Genomic DNA, 25515 nt, shown 5'->3' on the forward strand with positions numbered 1-25515 from the left:
AAAATCTAGACTCCTTTGTTTAGCAAAAGGTCTGCATTCCCACCCCTCTGGTTCTGTCTTCTAGCTCCTGCTGCCCACTCACACACTTCCTCTCTGACCTCACAAGCTACTTTCCTGTTCTGTCCATATTAAATCTCATCCCTGACTTAGGGCCTTTGTACTTGCTGCTCCCTCTACCAGAAATACTCTTCCCCTGCATGGCTGACTAGCATTCTTCTTGTCATAACTCAAATGTCACCTTCTCATTGAGGTATATCCTGACACGCTCCTTCTAGGTCACTTAATCAGGCTATTTTTTTCATTCTGCTTACCCTAACTGAACTTATTTACTTTCAATCTTTCCCTCCCACAAAAACATCTGTAGGAGCAAAAGAATCTGGCTTTGTCCACTGACATATGCCTAGCATGGAATGCCTGGAACATGGTAGATGCTTCATAAATATTACTGAATGACTCCTGACATACCTGCCGTGACAGGTACTCTGCTAGGTACTGGCTGAATGGTTTACGTGTGTTGGTCAAAGTCTTTTTAATCTCTTTAGAAAAAAATATTTTAAATTCCTAGATCCATTTAAATAGCTAAATACTTCCTAGTACTCTCAAGAAGCCAATTTACCTTCAAGTAAATTGCAAAATTTGGATTTCACCTATACGTAGGATCAGTACTTTGGGCTAGAATGTTCACATAATTTTGAACAACTCACACCCATGACTAAATGGAAAGAAACCAAAAATACATGTGAGGATGTAAAGTAACTAGAACTCTCATACATTGCATTGAGTGTAAACTAATTTAACCACTTTGGAATACTGTTTGCAGTACCTAATAATGTGAAACATCTGTATACCCTATGACCCAGGAATTCCATGCCTACATATATGCCCAAAGGAAATGCATACATGTTCACCAAAAGATATGAACAAAAAATGTTTGTAGTAGCACGATTCCTAATAGCCAAAAAGTAAAAACAACTCAAATGTCTATCAACAAAACAGATAAATGATTACATATGCACACAGATGAATACTATACAGTAATGGGGTAAATGATCAACAACTACATACAACATGGATGTATCTTAGAAATAAAATGTTGAACGAAAAGAAGCCAGACACCCAAGTGCATATACATCGAGTAAAAGTTTACTGAGAGAGACTGAGAATACGTATTCTCACTGGTATGTTCTGGCGGGGTGCTGAGAAACCTTCCTCCTGATGTTTCTCTAAAGTTAAATCCTGGAAGTATAAGGTGGTGTCTGAAGGTACAGCCTAAACTGGCCTACCGGAAACCACATGCTTTTGAAGCCTTATGTTTTATATCTTAAAAATACATGTGAATTCCCTATTCTTCATCCATGCATATTGAACAGAAATATTTACCTCAAAAAATATTCAAGAAAACAATATTCAAGGGAAGCAGGCCCTGGTCATCCTGTGGTTACAGTACTGTGGCACACTACCTTGGACTTCAGTTTAAAAAAGAACTGCTGGAAAGTAGACTGGTTTGATTAGACAGCCTGGTTCACGTCTCAGATTCACAACTCATTAGTGCTGGGAGTTTGGGCAACTTACCTAGATATTTTGAGCCCATTTCTTCATTTACATAATGAAGATAATATTATATCTCACAGGTGGTTTTGAGAATTAAATGCGATGATGTTAAGTTAGGTAACTCAATGCTCCTAACCTTTTCCTTCCCTACCCTGTAAGTAGTACTGGGGTGGAAAAAAAGTCAACAAGCTGTTTGCTGCAATATATATATTTTAATTCAAAGTGAATCGACAGTAATACACCATAAATTCTTATTTTGACACTCACCAAAATAGTCACCTGGAAAACCCGCTTTTTGTGACAAAGTACAGAAGGCTTGGTCACATTTAAATCACTGAGAACTAGAGAGAAATACTATCGCAAACCGTAATAGACATTTTACATCCATAAAAATCTTCCCAGTCCTTATTGTAATATTGCACAGTGCAATTGCTACATGGCAAACTAGTGTAGCACAGAAGTAAAAGCAAAAACGAACCAAAGAAAGAAAGCCACAAGTCTAAAACTGTTAAACAGTTAACAGTTCAAACTCAGTAATCAAATCTATATCATTGGGTTCTTTAAAACAAATCTTCCTACACCTTGCAGTGTATGATTTAACTTTTACTTAACACAAATCAACTTTAAAATTAGTAGTAGAGATTTTTAAAATGAAAAAGTTTTGCTACTACAGTAACATATTTAAACACCCTGAAGGAAAAGAAACGAAATATCAAGATATTTGATTAAAAAATAATTTGTAAATTAAAGTAGTACGCAAATACGCAACTTGGAAGTCATGCAGTGTTTTATTTAAGAAAGCAGTAAAACCAAAGAAAACTGGTAAAAATGGTTTTAAAGAGAGTACAAATTCTTTTGTCAGTATGCTAAATTTAGATTTTAGCAGGATCTTGGATCTTTTTTTATCTTCTTAAACACATAAAAAGCACGTGATTAGAATCAGTTAAGAGCAGTGTACTTAACTTGGGTACGCCTTTATCAAACAGGACTATTATATTATGAAAACATTGAAGTTTATCATTCACCATCAATTTAACAAGACATCTCAGTCTTGGAACAGAAATACAGAAAATACGATGTTTAAGGGTAGTGAACATGGCCCTGAACAGAAAGAAAACTGCGCCAGTTTTGTACCTTGTACAAACATCAATCAATCCTTTGCACTTGGTGTTTCTGAAACATCCATTGCCAGCACTGATTCTTCTCCAACAAGTACGCAGATACCAGTAAACTGCTGGACCAGATAAATAAAATTAGAAGGCTGTGGAGGGCAGCAAGTTTACTTAAATAGTGACTCCATAAATTTGCCATCTGTAAATAATCTTTTAAATTAATCTTAGGCTACTCCTTTTTATGTGTTATATATATATATATATATTTCTATTTATATAAAATGCATAGAATTGATTACTAAAAACACTGAAACTTGTGGGGAAAATTAAGTCCTTCATTTTCAGTGTGACTAAAAATGTACTGCTGGTTTTTATCTTATGATCTAATACTGTAATTTTTAAAATTAATTTCAGGCACATTTATTTCATTGATGATTATTAAATAAAACACTGCTTGTATTCATGGATTAAAGAAAAGTTTATCCATTATTAGCTTATTGTCAGCGCTGTACTAGATCTGTACTAGTGGTATGCAATTCATTTATCAAAGAAATGCTGTAAATCCAAAACAGTTGGAGTTTTACACTCAAATGCTTTGTACTGTTTATTCCAGTAAATGCTATAAGATTATATTCCAGATTTTTAAGGAAAAAAAGTTAAGTCAAGCCTGCAAGATACAGCTTTCTCAAGTGTCTACAATGCCAGTATGAAAATTAAAAATTAAGTTACATTGATACATCCCAGTTTTTTTTATATGCAGTGATGAGCACAAACATTAATAGAGATAAAATACTGATGCAAATAACACACCCCAAAATAACATATGCAATTTTTTCCATCATTTACAATACAGTAGTTACAATGACACTCCAAACAGAAAAGCAAAGTAAAAAATCAAAACCCCAACTTCTATTTCATGTAATTAGACTTATACAGAAATTAGAAGGCTAAATAACAACTAGTTAATCACCTAATTTCACAGCTATCTGAAGTGGCAATCGTTATATAGCAGCTTATCTATGATACATTCAAGATAAATGATACAATTTATTATTTGCCCATAAGCTAAAACACAGCCTGCTTAATACCTTCCTTTAAATTCCACCTCTACACTACAATATACTTGAGGTCTATGCAAAAAGTAGCTACCTTTTATATAGGAAATGGATGATTAAGTCTTTGGTGCTGTAAAAGCAACTTCATTTAAACATCACCACCACCACCACCAAAAAAAAAAAAAAAAAAAAAAAAGGGGGGGAAAAACCCAAGACGCACTTCCTAGGAAAACGAGCATGTAATTTCTGTCCCTGACGGAATGTATTAAATAAGCAAACACCACCAACAAGCAAAACAAGTACTACAATGTAAAAATACTTAAAAACAAAACAAAACAAACCCTCTCACATGCATAAATGAAAAATTGCACACAAAGAACTCACATCTTTTCAAGCTTCAATGGTAAATATTCTGCTACTATTTATTAAATACTGCATGGTTTGCCCAAGCTAGGATGAAACCACATCATGAATCAATGAGCATTTTCTTTCATTAACTACTCAAAGTCATGCCTACTGTACTGCATCTCTAAACATTTTATTATATCCAATTATACAGCAAACACTCCCAAAATAAACTTAGATTGTATTGCAGTTTCACTTAACAGTATATAAAATGCTGTGTTGTGACAGGTATCAACTATCCATTAGATACTGAATCACTTTTTCTTAAGCACTACTACCTGCTTGCTTTTCTTGAAGCTAGATCATTCTAAAAAATCAAGACAGCAGAATTCAGCTATAGCAAACATGCTGCCCTCTTAGTAAGGAAAAAACAGCTACAACCTGAAATCATACCACACAAAACCAAAAATGAACATTACTCCATCAAAGGAAACTAAAGAGTAAGTCTGAACTTTAAGTGCTGCAGTCCTCAACATTTATATATAGTAATAACATTAACAACCTCAAATATTTAAGGCACTATGTGTGGGAACGGTTTACAATGCAGCTGAGATTATTAGAACAACATTTAAGAGCAAAGTCTAGGCAACATTTTGCCCATGCAAAAGACACATGCAAATGTAAAGAACAATAGCTCAATTTCTTAGGTAAGTGACCCAACATTTATACACTAAGACACAGATAATACAATTCACTTGTATGCTGTAATTCTGACATATGTGCATCTGTTGCTCTAAGTCTGTACACAGAATGGCTTCCCAAATATAGACGTGTCTTGCACTAGTTAGAAGGCAATTTTATAAAAAATAGTGGGAGCAAAACTGGACTTCTGCTCCCATAAGTCACCTGCCTAGAGTTACTACATAAGAAGATAACATGACCAAAGACAAGTTATACCAAATGTGCAAAACACATTAAAAGTGAGTTTTTTTTTAAAGCTCAAAGTTGTTTAAATTGCACCCAAGTCTACATGATTCAAAAATAATTTTCTTGTGCCATGGCTAATATTTATTAAATACCATGTTTTATTTTTAATCAAATGTTTGTATCATTGAGCTTCCTCAATATACTCTTTTGAATTTTCACATATATGGATACTGGCTGAGTTTGGTTGGACTCAGTGGAAATCCAGTATATGCAGGTGATGCTGCAATGTAAGAATGTGGTGGGAAGATTGGTTTGTACTGAGTCTGATGAATGGTTGGGGATGGTAACAGACGGGGATTTATGCCCACTGGGACTTGGTGAACAATGCCACTGGGATGGGAGATATTATAAGTTGGATGCTGTAACATAGGTCTTGAGGTACATGGAGAGGCTAAGAGGTGGGCCACTGGTGCAGCACTGCTGAGGGTAGCTGATGATGGGTATGGAAGTAGAGTAGGCTGTCCTCCGAGGTGCGTATTTCCAGCCAGATGGGCGTGCACAGCTGTGTGATTAGGACTTCCATGAGAAAGAGTGAATGGATTACTAGTAACACTAGTAGGGATATAAGCTTGCTGTCTTCGATGTCCAAAGTTTCCATTCCACTCTTGATGCCCAGATCCAAAGTGCTGAACCTACCCAAAAACAAAACAAAAAGATTAATTACATATTTTATAAGTCAAAAAGAAAGGGAAAAAAGGGAAATTACAAGATACTCTGTGACTGATAACCCACAGAGGATCTCTCAGATCTTAGCTTATACTAAGTATAAACAGAGTGGAGAAAAATATCGATCAACTTTATATATATATTAGTATTAGCATTTTAATACGTATTACTGCATATTATTATAATATTAACACTGCCACTACCCCTGCTAGCAGTGTCACTATTCCTACCACTATTGATAGCTACCATTTGCGGAGCACCTACTGTATGTAAGACTAACACTTTACGTACGAGACTGTATTTAATTCTAATTATAGTTATATAGCTATCATTCCCATTAACTGTGGTCCAGACTTGTTGAAGAGACCTGGCCAAGGTACTGTACATAGCATTTGGCAAAACCAGGATGTGAACGCAGGTCTGACTCCTATACCTATGATCTTTTCTTTCCCCCAAGTGAAACACAACTGCCAAGCACAGTGCTGACCAGATGGCAAGTACTCAATAAGGCATCTCTCACCATCACAACTAACACACAAGAAATGTAACCATCAATGCATTGGTGTGCATTCTGATTTAAAGGGCCTAAAACAACAAACAGACTAAAAAACTTTAAAAGAACCTAAGAACCTAATCTTTCTGAAAAATTCAAGTTCCATGGATAATCTGATAATTATCCTATTATTAAGCCAATTACTTTTAAAGTCACTTGGGATAATGAAAAGGGAAAAATTTATTAAGATTTTATACAGTGTGAGAATCTTTTTCCCCCCAGTTAGAAAACTGCTAAATTTGAATCTCAAAGACTCATAAATTCACAAACATACCTGACTGAAATTCAAATGCTGCTGCTGGAATGCTGATGTCAATTTTTGCTGACGATTACCTACTGCGGAAGGCTGGTTTAATCTTCCAGGAGCAGATCGTCCTTTTATTAATGGCTGGCATACAGAATCTGGCAACAACAAAATACCAGAAAGTAGCTACTTTTTTCTTCTTATATAAAAGTTAGAAAGGTCTTTAGATATTTTACACAATAGTGATTTGAGAACCTTAAAATTAAATAAAAAGAAAAGATCTCATGGTTTCCAAGGACTGGGTGATATTAGAAGATATCTCCTTTGTACAATAGATTTGGCAGGTTCAGGTTGGAAATTCAGAGATGACTTTTGGCTCTAATGTTCCTAAATTAAGATCTTTTAAGGGACAATCAGGGAAACAGAGAGGACTCAGTTTACCTGTGTTTGCCATATGCTCATCGGCATTTAATCCATTTTCTAGTCCCATTGGTGGCACCACAACAGTACAAACAGCTGGTTTGGTTTCTGTGTCAGCAGAGGTTACCAGTTCTGTGTTTTGATGAGTATCCGCCACAAACCTGCTCTCTGCAAATGGGCTGTCATGTCCTGAAGAGTCCGATGTTGGAGAGCCATCCACAGTATCACAACTACTTTCCTGTTCTTCATCTGACATACTACAACAAGAAAGTATTTTTATGAACAATGTTTTTCAACATTAAATCTAAAGTTAAATAATTTCCAGACTCCCAGCAAATTGATAAGAATCTTATTCAATTATTTCATACCTAATCACAACTTCTTATCAAAAAACATTTTTCATAGATTTCCTAGACTCCCACATTAATTCTCTTTTCAGACTGCTAACCCTAATTCTTTCTATCTAGGAACACACTCTTGGCACTTATTTTTCCCTCCTTTCCCTTCCCACTTGATCCTTAGTAGCAGTTCATAAAATCCCATTTATAAATTACAGAAGATTTCATCAAGACACTACAAAAGAAGTGCTGTTCTGGATAACTGAAACGAAATGTACAAACATATAAGCATGCAACTTGCATATTTCAGATTAAATTCTAATGTTATATATGTGCCTTTAGTGATAATTTGGGTCCTTTTAACTAACCAATTATCTGAAAGGTCTTTCCCACCTCTCTGAAGGTCTAGCCAGTGTCCCATTTCTCTTCTCGCCCTGACCCTTGGGCCCTGCCCACCCCCCCGCCCAACTCCTTGAGATTTTTACAGCATTTATATTCTGTTTTACTACTCAGTTCATACTTAACAATTTGGAGCATCTCTCTCTTTTTTTTTCTTTTTTGTTTTTTGCAGTACGCGGGCCTCTCACTGCTGTGGCCTCTCCCGTTACGGAGCACAGGCTCCGGACGCGCAGGCCCAGCAGCCATGGCTCACGGGCCCAGCCTCTCTGCAGCATGTGGGATCCTCCCAGACCGGGGCACAAACCCGAGTCCCCTGCATCGGCAGGCGGACTCTCAACCACTGTGCCACCAGGGAAGCCCTGAAGCATTTCTTTTTATATGTATATTTTAATTATATATTTTTATCTTTGTATCTTATTTATATATATACACATCTTACATGTATGTGTGTATTTACATATACGTATGTATAATATCAACTTCCAAACCACATTATAAACAAGTTATAAGAAGAAGATGTGTTAATACTTCTTTATGCTTCCACAGAGCTCAGTTATAACCAAACTATTCAAAACCATATTTCCTGATTATGGAAAAAAGAGAAGATGAATAAAATTAAAGCTGAAATTTTTCAAATTTTGTTTCCACTAAAAAAAAAATTTCTAAAAGCTAAAATCAAATGTATTTCACTGAAATTTTTATGGCTCATCTCTTAATGCGTTAGTACCTCATGCAGGTCAGGAGAAGCTCACTACTTTAGTGGCAAGGCATGTCCCTGGCCAAAAGGAAGGGTAGGAAGGAAATATGCATGAAACCGTGCAAATCAATCACTATGAGAGAAAAAAATCAGCAAATACTCTACTGACAGTGGGTCATTACTTTATTATGCAAAACATTCCTTTTTATTTTGCTGAAGTATATGTTCTTATTCCAAATTTAAATTACAATAGTAGTCTGTGGAGCTGGAGTTGAGAATGTGGCTTTTCCACCCTTTCAAAACAAATGAAAATCATTTATTAGAACCTCGATTTTTCATTTAGATCTGTTCTGTAATAGTAAAGAAAATTACTACTTAAAACCTGAGTTTATAAAAAGGTGATCTAGTTCAAAAATTATGATCAAGAGAGAAGTCACTGTGGTAAACTGGCAGGTACTTACTAATTTAAACAACAACGGAAGAAATCATAGGCTTTTTAGTAGACTTAATATTTATAATGTACTGCTATTGAAATTCCTTTACCTGTTCGGTCTCTTGCAAGGGGATGGGCTGGACTGCCCTGAGGAGCTGGTGCTCAGAGTACTCTCAGGACTACTTAATGAACAAATCCGATCAATATTCAAGGTGCTCTGGCAAGCTTCACAATCCAGATTACCTTTACATCTAAGTAAAGAGGGAAGGGAAAATTGGGTCAAAAATGAGAACATACTTCCCAAGTAGCCAAAATTTACATTATTTAATTAAGGATATGAAACAGTTAAGAGTGACCTACATGGACAAAAATCTAAAGCTCATAATACAGGAAAAATGCTATAGTAATCATGCTAAATGCTATTCAGGAAGTTTACTCTGAAGGACATGAACAGACAAGTAATAAATCACAAAGTTTTTTTTCCCCCACTGCAGCAGAGGGTGCCATCCATCATCATTATTTAAGGATGCAGGAAAATCGTGGGAAACTGCTTTTGGCACTTACTCTCTGAGCGAATGTCTCTGCGACGTCTCTTCTTCATCAGTGTCACTGCTAATGGTGATCACACTCACTGCAGGACTCGGGGAGTCAGCGATGATGATGGTTTGCCGCTGTTTATCTGAAACTGATGAATCAGGGTCCTGCCTGATAGAAGTTTCACAACAATTTCTTGCCTCTCCTTCTGAGTTATGATTGTCCTGTGTTTCTATGCAACTTGCTTCCTCAACATCTTTCCCATTTACTATCTTTGGAGAAATAAATGCTGATTGTGGGATATTGGTATTCTGCAATGAATTACTCCTGCAATCAAAGGAATAATGTGTTATTTCTATAATCAAAATATATACATGACATTTTTCTAAGACAGCTTGTTATAATTAACAATGCAAACCTTCACTTGTTAAGATTATAACACACTAACATACAGATGAGTCTGTGATATATAAAATACCTCTAGAAATATGAGTGTAGATTGCATTTACATATATTCAAATGGTCTTTTTTTTTTTGGTAAATGTGATAGCTGAGTATCTAAAATTGTCTAAAATTATAGGTAGATAATAAATCAAAAGGGCAATAAAGACAATCTTACCAACTGAAAGCATTTATTTCCTCTCTTCCTGGCTCCCATTCCATTAGTTTTACCAATATACCTCTGAGAAATTGAGAAGGGAGCTGGCTTAGTGTTTGTAACAAAGCTATCAAAGAGGTCATTTTGAATACAACAGAGTGACCCTTTGGTGTACATGAAAAATTTACTTTAATGATTAATTTTCAAAATGCAGAGGAAAGTTAAAATATCAATACCAACCTGTTCTGGCACAGTTTATTTTTCTTGGTGGTGGCAGGCTGAGGCCACACAACATGTGCAATGCCCACACTAATTGGCTGAGGGGCTGATAAGGTGATCTGATTGGTTAGAAGAGGTTGTGGCATCACTGAGCTGTAATGATTGCTGTGTGAAATCATTTTCCTAGGGAGAAAATTTAGAAAAATTGAATCCCTACTTTACCATATCTAGTTTGCAAACTATTCACAAAGTAAAGTAGTATTACACCAACTTGTTTTTAACTTACCCCCAGTCTCCGAGCCTTTGTGAACCAGCCATACCCTCAGAAGCTAATGTAGTAGCAGGAGCCATGGGTGTTATCTGTTGCCAGGCAGGTACCAGCATCTGCTGTGTTCTACCAGACCATGTCTGTTGCAGCAAAAAACAAAACCAAAAACAAAAGAAAAACTAGTATGATACAAGTTAACTCGAAGTAACAATCTTCTAGACGGGAATAAAGACACAGACCTACTAGAGAATCGACTTGACGATCCGGGGAGGGGGAAGGGTAAACTGGGACAAAGTGAGAGAGTGGCATGGATATACATACACTACCAAACGTAAAACAGATAGCTAGTGGGAAGCAGCCGCATAGCACAGGGAGATCAGCTCGGTGCTTTGTGACCACCTAGAGGGATGGGATAGGGAGGGTGGGAGGGGAGATGCAAGAAGGAAGAGATATGGGGACATATGTATATGTATAACTGATTCACTTTGTTATAAAGCAGAAAATAACACACCATTGTAAAGCAATTATACTCCAATAAAGATGTTAAAAAAATTAAAAAATTTAAAAAAATTTAAAAATTCAATAATTAAAAAAAAAGTAACAATCTTCTAATAATTATAAAAGTTAAAGTCAATAATCTACAAGGATCGAATTCCCATCTAGGTCATTTTCATTGTTTCCAACAGCACAAATGGATTAGTGCCTCTACCTGAGTAAAAGGAGGACAGCACATATGTAAAAATAATGAATTATTACCAACCTGAGAAAGAACTCCTGGTCGGATCTGTAGTGGCTGCATGGCTGGGGCCTGCGTTACAAGGGGTACTGTATTATCTACCCTTATTGAATAACTAGTGGGTTTACCATGTGTTGCAGGAATACCTGTGAAATAGAAAAGAACAGTTCTCAAATAAAAGAAAAAACTTTTCTCTGAGTTACCTTATAAAACTCTTAAATTTATGAATTGCTAAAATTCTTATTAGGATTATGAAAAAATTCCCTGCATAAAATTTTCATAATATTAGAAAGCAATCTATTTGGAAAGTGAGATACTGTCTATCTACCTTGTGGTACCTCATTCCAAAAACTGTTATAAAGCTACTCTTTCAAAGTTGAATGATTTGTTTTTGAAACTTCCCATTCCTTTTAAAGTTTGCTATTATAACTTTACTTTCCTTTTAAAAAGTTCTGCCACTGGTAGAACTTTACTTTCCTTTTAAAAAGTTCTGCCACTGGTAAGACACGGCAAGGTGAATCTGGCTCAACATCCTTATCCTCTAGCAGGTAAATGTTCATCTTTTCATACAAACTTTTAGCTATGCTTGGTATTCTCTTCTTTAAAACTATGATAGGATCTTATACACGTCACCAAAGGAGGAATGTATCACAACTTCAACTTCAGTGGCCATATGATGGTTTACATGATGCAATAAAATTCAGGATGGCACACTCACTTCAACCTCTAAAGGAAAAGCAAAAATCTAACTTTTCTGCCTAATATGATACAACTAAGCATTTATCATTGTGGTTTAATCTACTAGTATTTCTAGTGGAGAGCTACTGGAACTCCAGGACAAACATGTTCCATTTTGCTTACCCACTAGGAAAATTAGAAAGCAGGATTACTACCCACGTTAATCCTGTTAATATTAATATGTCTGTGTCATGTATTGCAAGAGCACCTTGCAAATATTAAGTCTTATGGTACTAAACTTTAAGAGAGTAAAGTAGTATTACACCAACTAAGAACTTTGGCTAACAAGATTTTAGGGATCTCTCCTAAGATTAGAAAGCTGAGTTACTAGAATAAATTCACTACTTCATAATTCCAGTCTATTGTATTGTACTTACTTTCAATATGGGCTGGCAGATGATTTAAACATAATCAGTTTTTGGATAAAAGTGACCTCGTGTGATCAGCCATTTAAAAAAAATTTTTTTTAAACAATTGTTTTTTTTTCCTACTGAAAAATAACCTTACACTTTTTATTGCACAAATATTTGTAAGTGATAATTCTAAGGAGAATTTTATTGTGTTTATTTTCTTCACAGAGGTGCTTATCCTACTGGCAGGGTGTTCTACCCTCTGAACTCCACCTAAAGAGCTACATGTGAGGGACTTCCAGTGGTTAAGACTCTGCGCTTCCAATGCAGGGGGTGAGGGTTCGATCCCTGGTCAGGGAACTAAGATCCCACGTGCTGCAGCGCATGGCCAAAAAAAGTTTAAAAAAAGACAAAGAAAAAAAAGAGCTACATGTGAATTAGATCTACAAAGATCTATGAGTTATTTTTTTAAACTGACCTTCTTACCCTTTCCAAAAAGCATGTCTTGATCAGCAAATTCTCCAAGGAATGGAATATGAGCACACCCAGGCTGTGTAGATATATTGCAGCAATAGAGAATCTCATCAGAGAAAAAAGCATCCTCACTTTGATAAGGATGAAATCACAGAGCAAATTCTTAAATCCCCCCCAAAAAAGATTGCCCTTAAACTCTCCTCATAATCAATGCCTTAAGACAAGAATTCTCCTATAATCTTTTTTTTAAAATCAAATTCAAAAGTGGGTTCAGATCCCAATTTTCTATATGCTTATTAGGTTGGCTAAAATTTTTATCTTTGATTACATTTGCTTGAAACCTGGAAAGCATGACACAAAAAGTTTAAAGACTGTTCTAGTACAACAGAGGAGAATTTTGCTGGAATGCATTTGATTCTAAAATAGCAGTTTTCATCCAGAGGGGATGAATAAGTAGCTTTTCAGATTGTCAAATAATGTTAAATGCTTGTTTACTAAATACAACAACCTACACTCAAATTTGTTAAGTAAAAGCTTGTCTAAGTCTTCTGTACTTTAAACATGGCACAATATTAGGGATGTGGCATCCATATAGCTATACCTACACGTTATATCTATAGTATCTAAAATATATGAAATGCATGATGAACTTAAACAGTGTAGACCCAAGGTAAAAAATTTAAAGTGAAGGACAAGAGACATAAATTTTATTTTAAAATCCGAAGTATAATGGTACCATAACTGTTACCCAATAATCATTTAAATATGTTTCTTTGAAATGGATTGGCACATTATGAGGTAAAGGGGTAAGAAGGTCAATACTGGAATTTTCTACAGAGATGCCAAAATGGATAGAGGGAAAGGTTTCATTTCTAAGCAGACACTATACTAAGATAAGAAACAGTGAGACAACATATTACAGAGCCTGCCTGTTATGCTGCTGCAACTGCACCTGTTAGTTATTTAAGCGAACAAATATTTTGCTTTCTCTCACTATTAATTCTAAAACTATTGTTCTTCACATTTGATGAGTTAATGAGCCTGAAAGTATCTCCTTTTCTATCTGTTATCCTTGTTAGGAACCACTTGCAGTTGTTAACATATGTACAGAAAGGTTACTAACCTTTTATTAATTATAAGCTACATAAAAAGATAAAAGATTTGCCTAACCTCATTGAATGTTTTAAGAATGATGCCCAATTGTATTTAGAAATGTGTCCACAAAGCCTTTTGGTACAAACAGAAGGTAGCTCTGAAAAAAAAAAATTGTTATTCCAAATCTTTTTTTTTTTTTTTTTTTTTTTTTTTTGGCTGTGCCACACGGCTTGCAGGATCTTAGTTCCCCTAACAAGGATCAAACCTGGGCCCCCCAGCAGTGAAAGCCCAGAATCCTAACCACTGGAATGCCAGGGAATTCCCTGCTATTCCAAATCTTGATGAAATATACCACACTGTAGGTAGGTGACCCCCAAACTGATTTTGGTACACGGAAGAGATCATTAGAACCTAAGAATCTATTAGTACAGATTAAAAACTCATCTAAGTGAAAATGTATTTGTCAAGATACCACTTACGTAGTAACTAATTGAAAAACAAAAAAGCATCAGCCTTGCATGCTCAAGTATTTCAAAGTAAAATGTCTATGACTTACTATTAACAGTATGTGTATTTGTAATAGACAGACAGAACAAATACACCACGTTAATACTTGTTGAATCTAGGAGAAAGGACATTATTATTCTTTGAACTTCTCTACAATAAATAGTTGAAGAAAAACAAAGAAACACAACAGCATCTTTAAGAGTGCTGACAATATGATATAGGTATTTTTATTACCAAACCAGCCATGGGTCACTGTCACAGATAACAGACCAAAGCTACCCTGGTAGAACCAAAGTGGCTAAAGAGCTGCCATGTTTTCACATCTCTCATTACCAGCCAAGCAAGTCAACAAACATATTTTTGGTGCTTTGTTAGGCACTGTGGGGAAGATTAAAATAAAAACTTTAAAAAGTTGCTCACATCCTTAAATGAAATAAATATTTCAAATATAACCTTCTGAATCCAGAAATATTACAGCTGGAAACGATCAAGATAGTATCTATTCAGTCTGTTTTCTTTGACAAAGGCTGAAGCAAGTTAACAGACTTGTCTGGGACGGTAGAGCAAACAGCAGAAAGAGAACTAGATCCCAGGCCGACTTAGCACCAAGAGCTCTCACTTACACTATACAGCATTACCACCATGCTTCAAAGAGTCATTTCGGGCCCATTTGGAATCAATCTCTTGGTTTTAAGATATAACTAGATGTTACAGCCTAGCAAGGACAAAACGCTACCGAAGGACCTAGGAAAGAGGGCTTTATGCTAGCTATTCCAATCAAAAAATTCACTGCTATCACCCTTCTACCACTAAGAAGTTCCTCAGTGTGAAAATTTACGGCATCTTCAAAGGTATTCTATCACCATCTCACTTGAGGATTTGATTCGATATTTTTATCTAAATACGGGCAATTTGATCAAAATCAATCTTCAAACAAACAAAGCAAGCTATGGGTAAAGAACAAGACTACAGTATTTTAGGAAAGAAATCCCCTGACCAAAACTTAAAGAACTGAGCTCTCAATCACTATATTGTAATGTCCAGCGATGACAGGCAGATAAGTACTTACTTGAACATCTGGAGCAGTTATACCCAGTATAGGACAATCCATACCTTTCCAAGTTCATTAACTTCCACTAAGGTATGTTATCATGCTAGACTCTACAGGAAATACAACTGTCATATGGTCCATTTTGTTAATGATGACTACAGTGGAGCTGCAGTCAAGAAGTATCACTGGTCTAAAGGCTACTGACCTGCTTAAATTAAATTCAAATGTAGCAATAAACGTAGCAAAACCCATGCAGTATATTTAATGAATAGATGCCTAAACTTATTTTAAAGTAATGCATGCCTAAATTCAAAGTTTAATTTAAATAAAAGAATACCTTGAATAGCTGGTGGACAGATAATCAGTGTCTGCTGAAAAGCATCACCACAACCAAAATGAGCAGTTCCAGCCTGCAGAGGAATCCCATGGTGCACAACTGAATGAGCAGATGTGGTTAATGCCTGAAACGATAGACGTACATGGCATTCATTATACGGAGCAGGCTTCTAATTGCTGTACACATACTTTATAAGTAGAAATCAAATGCATTTCAAAAAATCATAATTCTATGATAAAAATGGACCCAGAAATTGATCTTACTGAAGTCTACTTTTTGTAGAGTTGAGACATAGAAGGGCAGGTAGATCATACTGAAAGAATAAAAGGTGAAGGAAAAAAATGGATTTGAGTAGATATGCTCCAATTGTTACCCTGAAATATTAGAGATTTAACAGAACAGCCAGATTAAGACTTCATCAGCACTGGAACTTCTAACTGCTGACATGGAAACTTCTGCATATTTCAAAAGCAAAAGAGCAATCATTTTAAAAAAAAAAGAGGAGCATAAATTATCAAATATTATAAGTTCTTACCTGACTTCTTAATGTGCCAATTTTAGTAAAATTTGCTGTCAGATTAGCAGTACCGCTTGGAGCAACTGTTCTTAAGAGTGAAGTTTTATTGTGATTATTTGTGTCACATGAATTCGGATGGGACTTACAAATATCCATAATATGAAAACAGGACTTTACACTGCAAAAGAAAAATCGAAAGGTAATTTGTAATATTTTTTTAATGTTTAGAGTAGTTTAAGATTAAAAATTATTTCCAAAAGGAAAAAAAAAGTCTATGGCTTGCACTTAATCTGCATATTTCCAATAGTATTTCTACCAGGAAATCCTGTAAGATCAAATTTCAAAGCAAGCAGAAGAATATACTTATATCTGGAATATTTTCCTGAGACAGCAAAGCAATAGTGAGCACTTTTGGGTTATAATTTTATGACCCCTACTCTAAATAGTTTTTTTCTAAACTTCTAGATCTCCACATCCCTAGATTAATGGCACCATGTATGTGGTTATTACGTTATTTTCAAAGTGCTTATATACAGAAACCATTAGACATTTTTAAGTACTGGGGGTGTGGAGACTAGTTGGGCTTTATAAAAACATCGATTTTAACTGTAATTCACAATAACGAATATCAGTTTGTTCCTTTACCTCCTTCATTCAATATTTTTAAAATATTAAAAGAAGCTATTTTAAGTCACTTACTTTACTCTCTTCAGCCTATAAAAAAGAGGACTGGGGTTCAAAGAATTCACAAGATTTGCCTAAGGTAACTCTTCTAAGTCCTTCTCAATTTGGGCATATACTCTTCTCTACTAACCCATAAAAAAAACCTCCTTTCCTTCCACAACACAGAAAGAAGGGGGACAAGAAAAGCAAATGCTGTGAAAGGAAACTGAAAATGGAGTTTGCAGGACTCAAAATTGAGGGAGGAACAACTTAACACTTCCTTTAACTATAAATATGCCTGGTTATTAAGGTAAGAATGTCATGTAAAACGATATCACTCAGTCATTCTCAGTATGCTATTTTGGAAGAAGAACACTGGAATGTGATTTAGATTTGCATTCTATTTCTACTCTGCAATTTACTGTCTATGTGAACTTGGCCAAGTTAGCTTAACCACTTTTTACTCAGTTTACTTATATTTAATGAAGAAATTGAATCATTTTTCTAACACACTGGTTTACCACAAATGGCATTATCATTTCTCCAGAATCATTTTAAAAGATTTTAGAGTAACATACTGGTTGCTATGCGGGAAATCTAGAAGATGTTTCATATTAACAAAAGCATGGTTCAAAGTCTCTGCTGGAGTAATTCTTAAATCTGCATCAATCAGCAACATTTTTTTCAACAGACTAACAAATTCTCTTCTATCAGCTTTCTCAGCCAAAAGATCACTTCCTTCCAAATCCATCACTGTGTTCACCTGCAAAATCAAAATTTCAAGTCATCGAATAAAAATAAGCCATACAAGGTAGTATATGTTAAAGTCTCAGTTTACAAAAAAAGCCCACAACACAGGAAAGAACAAAGAACTACAATTATTTTGAAATAAGAAAGAACAATTGAGTTTAACAAATCCTCAAAAATATTTTGAGGTACCAAAGAGCATTCAAAGCAGGAAAAAAAAAATTTTTTTTAACTAAACAAATATCCACTTCTAGAGAGATGTAAGGAAAAGAAACGTCTGTTAGAGTTTTCCTTTTTAAAGAAAATACTTGAATAATACAAATTAAATATGTGATAAAGACTAATGCAATTTAGTCCCTGAAACCTCAGAATCAATTTTGTTCGAAAAGCTTAAAAACAGCAAGCATTCTACGTCATACAGAAAATGATTAACGTGTTTTGGCATTCTTGGCATTCAACTCCACCAACTCAAGCATAAGATTGACAAATGTGACTGTGGTACTCACATGCACTATATCATCCAGACTGTTGAATATGTACTTTCTGGCTTCTTTAGACTTCATTCCTGTCTCAGCCTCATGTTCTTCCAGTGTCTTATGGAATATATCAGAGAAGGAAAATATCTTATTACCCACCATTTGTAAATCCTTTATTTCTTCAATTCTGGCACATTTAGTCTAATATATTGAATATTCTAAGGCAAGTAGTAGTTTCAAAAGAATAACTATCAAAAATGTAATTTTGGGACTTCCCTGGTGGCGCAGTGGTTAAGAATCCACCTGCCAAGGCAGGGGACACGGGTTTGAGCCCTGGTCCGGGAGGATCCCACATGCTGTGGAGGAACTAAGCCTGTGTGCCACAACTACTGAGCCTGCGCTCTAGAGTCTGCGAGCCACAACTACTGAAGTTGATGCGCCTAGAGCCTGTGCTCCACAACGAGAAGCCACTGCAATGAGAAGCCCACGCACCACAACAAAGAGTGGACCCAATGCAGCCAAAAATAAATTAATTAATTTTTTTTTAAATGTAAGTTTTTAGAAGCATACAAAAAATTAGAAGTTCAGGTCCAGATCAAAAAATATTAACACATATAGATAAATTCCTTAACAAAATAACTAAAGTGAATCATTAAAGATTTACTAACCCTAGGAATAAATTAGGTACTTGGGTTATGTAGTAAGTGGTTAGATTCAATCCCTGTCCTATAAAGCTTAATAAATGTAGAACTGGGTAGGGAAGATAAACAACACAAAATGATACACAAAAAATTTTTTAAAACTATTTAAAATGAGTTAATATGTGCTGCCAGGTTAGAGAATGAGCTAAGGTATTCAGAAAGGACTCTCCTCGTTAAGAGTGGGGGTGGGGATTGTCAAAAATGAAAATTCCAAAGAAGAAAAAAATGCAATGAAAGAGGGCTTCCCTGGTGGCGCAGTGGTTGAGAGTCCGCCTGCCGATGCAGGGGATGCGGGTTCATGCCCAGGTCCGGGAAGATCCCACATGCCGCAGAGCGGCTGGGCCCGTGAGCCATGGCCACTGAGCCTGCGTGTCCGGAGCCTGTGCTCCGCAACGGGAGAGGCCACAACAGTGAGAGGCCCGTGTACCACAAAAAAAAAAAAAAAAAAAAAAATGCAATGAAAGAAAAATAGGCACAGAGGGTATTATCTGTGACCATGAGGCATCTTAGAATATGTTTTTCTAAATATTTTTTTTAATGAATTACCTTTAATCTCCAACCAGAATGAGAGATATCTGTTTCTCTGCAAAAAAATCTTGTGGATTTTGTACCCACATTTAACAACTGTTCTCCTGGTAAACCTTGAGTCTGAGAAATGTATCGAATCTGAAAAATAATTTACAAAACAGAAGAGTTATTCTTTTATTGCATTAAGATATTTATTGAACAACTATATCAGACACTAAGGTAGATGTTAGGTCAAGAATTAAATGATGTACAGTGTGTGCCCTAAGAAATCAGTCCAGTGGGGAACATACAAGTAAGCAATTATAATACAGTGTAATATATATTGATATAATACAGGTATAATAAATACATGCTTTATGGAAAAACAAAGAAGAGACACATAAAATAATTGTAGTCATATAAAGTTCCAGATGAGGTGATGCTCAAGTTGGGTCAAAAAGAACAAACAGTTTGTTAGCCCTGAAGGAATGGAAAAAAATCTGAATTATTATGATTTATGCTAAGGTTATAATATGAGTAAATACGGAAAATAAAAAGAATACATCCACACATTCAGAGACTGAAGTTCACTAAGGGAGAAATGGCAAGAGATGAAATTGATCTAGCAGGCAAAGGGCTTTATCAGTAGGTTAAGAAGTTTGGATTTTACTCTGAGAGCTAATACTGGGAAACCACTGGAAAAACTGGAGAAATCTACACAGGCAACTGACAAGTTACTTGACTTAGTGACAAGCTGACGTGGTGAATTAGGGCTATGGGAGCACTGGAGGGGACGCGTCTATGTCACTGGCATATGTGTGCTTGAGTCAGTAGAGGAGGACACAGGTGTAGATGAGCTCTCTCAGGAGGACACTGAAAAGCTCCAGCCTCAGGGCCTCTGAACTTAACATCCTTCTGTTTGAACACTGTTCCCCCAGACATCTGTATGGCTAGGGTTTCACTTCCTTCAGCTCTCACCTCAAACGTTACCTTATTCATGAGGCCTTTCACGCCCCACTAATAAATAAGAACAAGCTCTCCCCTCTTAGTACCCCTATCTCTACTTATTCTGTTGTATTTTTCTCTACTGTGCTTTTTTATCATCCGATATTCTGTACATTTACTTTGTATTTTCTTACCCCATTCTGCAGTAGAATGTAAATTTCATGAAGGGAAGAACTTTTGTTTTGTTTTCTTACACGTACACCCATGACAGTGTCTGGTACATAGGTGGCCCTCAAATATCTGTTCCCCAGATCAACAACTGGGCAGCACAGGGAATAAACAGAGGCTTAACCCCTTGAAACTGAGTTTGAGAACACAGGATTCTTTTTTAAAACCTCAAATACAACTAGTCCATCCTCTCCTGCATCTTCTATTTCTTCCTCTGTATGAGATTTTTGCCCTCGATCTACAAAAATGTTTAATATCTTCCAGCCTAAAAACAAAAAAAACAAAACAAAAAACTCTCTTAACTATTTAAAACACTTTTCTCATTCAGTTAAAAGCCTTAAGATAGTGGTCTATATTTTACTTTCCATTCTAACCTCAACACACAACAGCTGGAATTTTACTATTACTCTCACGAAATGATAATGTCCTGTTATTAACTGACACATTTAATAGCCACATATTAATCCTTATCTTACTTCAACACTATTGGCTATTTTCAAGTGAATAACCTGAAAACTCTGTTCCTTTCATTTCCACATCATTCTTTTCTGTTTCTCTTCCTACTTCTTGGCACTCTTTAACTGCCTTCCTCCATTTGTTATATGGCATTGCATTCTAGAGTTTTATCTGTCTTCTTTCCCTCTACAAGCCCCACGTGCCCATAGTTTTATCTCTAATTCTATGTCTAAATATTTATCTCTAGCTCTGGAGCTGTAGATCCAACTGCTTACTGATACTCTCTATCTGGCAGGCCTTTAGGTACCTCAACGTGAACATATTCTCAACTGATTTTCCTTAAACCTGTTAATCCTCATGTATTTCCCCCTTTGGAGACTACCACCAACCACCCAAATCAGAAACCTGAAATTTATGCCCAACAAGTACCTTGCCCTCATCACCCAACATCAAAAACCGTAACAATTTTACCTCATTAGTATTCTTCATAACTGTCTCTCCTCTCCATTCCTCTTTCAGGTCTTCTTCAATTCTGAGTTATGCAATCTCACAAGCCTCCTAATTAGTCTACCTGCCTCCCTAATGACCCCATCCACTTACTCCCAATTCATTATTCACATTGCTAAGAACAAGAAATTGCTAACAGCCATTTTGATAAAATGAAAATCTGATTATTACTCCCCTGCATAAAATTACTTTACTGCCTACAGGATGGATTCCAAATCTCTAAACATGGCACACAGGCCCTCCAGCTTTATCTCTTCTGGGCTCTTTACATGCTCCCGTACTCCAGCCCCCTCTAGCACCTGCTAAACCTTGCATTGGTTAGTTTCTCTTTCCTAGATTGCTCTCTAACCCCTACTTATCAACATCCCTGTTCCTCTCCCTCCTTACTCCCCTCCCTGCCACTTCACCAAATCCACGTTGGCAAACTTTTACTGTTCCTTCTTCAAGACTCAATTCAAGAAATTCTCCTCTGTAAAGCTATGCCTAACCATCCAAAACAGAGGCAATCACCTTCCTCTGTGCTACCATCACACCTAGAACATAACAATTTTAATGCATTTATAACACTACATTACAATTATTTTTACACGTCAGTTTTCCCTGCTAGACTATGTGCCTAACAAGAGTCTATGTTCATGCATATTTGTGTCCCCAATTTTACATGATATGATAACTAAAATCTCCACCTCACAAATTAGTTTCCTTACATTAAAGTGCAGTACCTCTCCCTCACCCCACATCCCCCAAATGCCTGAGTTCCTTGTTTTATGGAAATAGAAAATGAAAAGTACTAAGAGCTTAGTACCTTGATGTTGTGTCAGAGTATTGCAGATGGTGAGAAAGGTGCTCAACAATTCAATTTCAACAAACATACACAGGGCATTTATTATGGGTCAGATGCTAAAGCTATGCAGAACAATAAAATATGTTGCCAATCTTCAAAATTTATTCAAAAAATTCAGTAGAATAAATATTTAAGCACATAATCTGCAACTAAACTAGGAAATGCCATTATAAAGAAAAAAACAAAGTGCTAAGAGAATACCATAGAGCAATTAATATACCTAAGAAGTTGAGATGGCACTGAAAAAACAAAACGGCAAATGAACCTGCCAAGTTTATTTTTGGTTGTAATGCCTGCCAGTCATTTGAAAAGAACTTGTTCCATCTGTATGCCCCTCCTGTCTCCAGTGGATGAAGGGTGGGGACCTGACCTAGAAGCAATTAATTCATAAATTTGCCTTGTGAACTCAACTAGAATTAAGCTAAGCAAATCAGATTTACAGTGTCCAAAACGCAAACTAAGAAATTCCAGATACTGTTGGAGGATGAGCTGAAGGGTTATAAGGCAGAGCTAGAGTTTGATGACCATGTTAACATAACCAGAGTTAAGAGTGAGCAGAAATTCTGAGTAGCAAGTTAGAATCAGAACAGATAAAAGCACTTAAAGAGCAGCTAAGTTATACTTAAGATCGAGCACCAGAGTGAAATTCTACCAAAGCCTAGTAATTTCTCTAAGTGTTGCCTTGAATCTAAAAGCACCTTCAACTCCAGACTTCACAAAATCCAGTCATATTAAAGCTCATTCTTGGATTTTTGGACAGTCCACACATAAATAAATGAACTCTTCCTTGAGCCAACTTGAGAAGGTCTCTTTGAAACCTGAATAGCTTGACAAAATAGAATTCTTTGAAGAGTCCCACCCCCACCCCTGGAGTGAGCTTTATTCTTCTTACATAAGATATAATTTGATATTACCAAGCATAATAAAATTTGAATATAAATTCAGGCTTTTGGCTGTTCTGGGTAAGATTCTACCTAAACTCTAACAAACATTTTTCAAGAACAATCAACATTTACCAAGTAAACACTGTCCATTCATCCATAAAAATATTATTTAATTTCCTAGAATGTTACTGATATTTCCCCAGTAAATATAAGTCAAATTGAGTACATACAGCATTAACGAGACAGTATACCTACAATTAAGACAGGAAGGGATCCAAGCACAGTACCAATTCACAGGGCAGCCTTCTCTACACATACACAGTAAATACATTTGTATACAAAAGGAAATAAAATGCACATATGACAAAATATATTCTCAACATGGTCAGTGCCTAGTTGCAGAATCCAAAATTCAAAGAAGAAATTGCGTTGGAAAGACTTTAAGAGATGACACAGATGATTAAAGGGCTAGAACACAAAGCCCATAATAAAGAATTTAAATAGTCTGAAAAGTTTTTCCTGGTGACTCAAATTTGGCCTTGAAGTATACTATACGTATACTGTTAAGTCTTTTTCACCTCCTTTGACAAAAAACAATATTACAAGGTTAAATATAGGTTACACAAAAGACATATCAACAAGGGTTAAGAAAGAGATGTTACAATATATTTCACAGGAAGTCTTTATTTTTGGAAATGTTTCATGTGCACTTAAAATGTATGTATCCTGGGCTTCTCTGGTGGCGCAGTGGTTGAGAGTCCGCCTGCCTATACAGGGGACACGGGTTCGTGCCCCGGCCCAGGAGGATCCCATGTGCCACGGAGCGGCTGGGCCCCGTGAGCCATGGCCGCTGAGCCTGCACGTCCGGAGCCTGTGCTCCGCAACGGGAGAGGTCACAACAGTGAGAGGCCCGTGTACCGGGGGGGGGGGAAAAAAAAAAAAAGTATGTATCCTGCAGTTTTGCATGTCGTATTGGGTGTAGTGCTCTATGCCTGTATCACTAGGTCAACTTGGTTAATCATGTGTTCAAATCCTCTATATTCTTACTGATATTTTTCTATCTACTTTCTCTATCAATTACTGAAAGAAATGTGCTTTAAATCTCTAATTACGATTGTGGCTTTGTCTCTTTTTTTGGTTCTATCAATTTTAGATTTACAATATTTTGAAGCTGTTGCTAGAGATATAAAATATAGAATTTCTGTGCTTGTGTTGAACTGAATTTCCAAATTAATTGGCTGGGCTTCCACTCTTTATAAATAATGCTGATATATTTGTAATATACGAACACTCCTGTTGTTAAAAGCAATGTTATTAACAAAAGCAAAACAGAAGAAGAATATCTTGTACAACATATATTCTGAGAGATAAATATTTGTACAAAATGTTATCACGGGGGCTTCCCTGGTGGCACAGTTCGAGCCCCAGTCTGGGAAGATCCCACATGCCGTGGAAAAACTAAGCCCATTTGCCACAACTACTGAGCCTGTGCTCTAGAGCCCGCGAGCCACAACTACTGAAGCCTGCGCGCCTAGAGCCCGTGCTCCGCAACAAGAGAAGCCACTGCAATGAGAGGCCTGCGCACCTCTCATTACACAAAGAGTAGCCTCCGCTCACTGCAACTAGAGAAAGCCTGCACTCAGCAACAAAGACCCAACGCAGCCAAAAATAAATAAAAATTAAAAATTTTATTTTTAAAAAAAGTTATCACGGGACAAAACGATAAACTAGCATAGGCTGCTGGTTCCTTCCCTAGAACTCACATCTGGAGACAGAATACAAATGGAGGTTGATGAATCTCAATAACTAATATACAGACTGTGAAAACCCTCTTCGAGCAATAGCAGATTGACAGGGGTAGGGTAGAGGTGGAGTCTGGAAGAGGGTCAGTGCCAGGGAGCTAGGGCAGACTAGAGCAGGGTTCAGCTGGACTTAGTGTCTTGAAAGTATCATTATCCATGAAGTAGTGTAGAGGTGGTCTACTGCTAATAGCATAGCTTCTAGATTCAAGACAGCTTGTGTTAGACTATTGGGCAAGCTTATTAAACTTCCCCACACCTCAACTTTCTCATCTATAAAACTTCATAGGGTTGTTGTGAACATTAAATGAGTTAAAGCATTGACAGTTCCTGGCACCCGAAAGAGCTCGATAAGTATTAATTAGTAATGTTACTACTATTGCCCACTGTACTGTCACTGTAAGGCAAAAAATAAGTTAAAAAAATAAAATAACAACAACACCCCAATTGGGTATCCAAGTATATCATGGCAGCCGATGCCCAGAATAGGAAACAGGTAACAGACAGCGGCGTGTCCTTTTACATCCTAATTAG

The 25515-nt window shown here is 36.3% G+C and overlaps 1 protein-coding gene across 3 annotated transcripts in view; it reads right to left on the reverse strand.

Moving 5' to 3' along the window:
• Positions 1 to 1743: 1743 nt before the first annotated feature.
• HIPK3 (homeodomain interacting protein kinase 3) overlaps positions 1744 to 25515 on the reverse strand; it is a 96753-nt gene continuing 72981 nt past the window's right edge. For 2 of the 3 annotated variants that reach the window (XM_007468085.1, XM_007468086.1), the window contains exons 4-16: positions 19358 to 19477; positions 18141 to 18227; positions 17466 to 17650; positions 16243 to 16402; positions 15708 to 15831; positions 11180 to 11301; positions 10438 to 10559; positions 10173 to 10334; positions 9365 to 9661; positions 8911 to 9051; positions 6955 to 7190; positions 6544 to 6671; positions 1744 to 5682 (exon numbers count right to left, since the gene is read on the reverse strand). In XM_007468085.1, the coding sequence (XP_007468147.1) occupies positions 5206 to 5682; positions 6544 to 6671; positions 6955 to 7190; positions 8911 to 9051; positions 9365 to 9661; positions 10173 to 10334; positions 10438 to 10559; positions 11180 to 11301; positions 15708 to 15831; positions 16243 to 16402; positions 17466 to 17650; positions 18141 to 18227; positions 19358 to 19477 (2361 nt within the window). In that variant the 3' untranslated portion in view covers positions 1744 to 5205. Of the gene's footprint in view, positions 5683 to 6543; positions 6672 to 6954; positions 7191 to 8910; positions 9052 to 9364; positions 9662 to 9953; positions 10017 to 10172; positions 10335 to 10437; positions 10560 to 11179; positions 11302 to 15707; positions 15832 to 16242; positions 16403 to 17465; positions 17651 to 18140; positions 18228 to 19357; positions 19478 to 25515 lie in introns of all 3 variants that reach the window. The other variant, XM_007468084.1, reaches the window with a different exon arrangement.

This window comes from Lipotes vexillifer, unplaced genomic scaffold (assembly GCF_000442215.2).
Source record: "Lipotes vexillifer unplaced genomic scaffold, Lipotes_vexillifer_v1.1 scaffold451, whole genome shotgun sequence".
NCBI classification, from domain to species: Eukaryota; Metazoa; Chordata; class Mammalia; order Artiodactyla; family Lipotidae; genus Lipotes; species Lipotes vexillifer.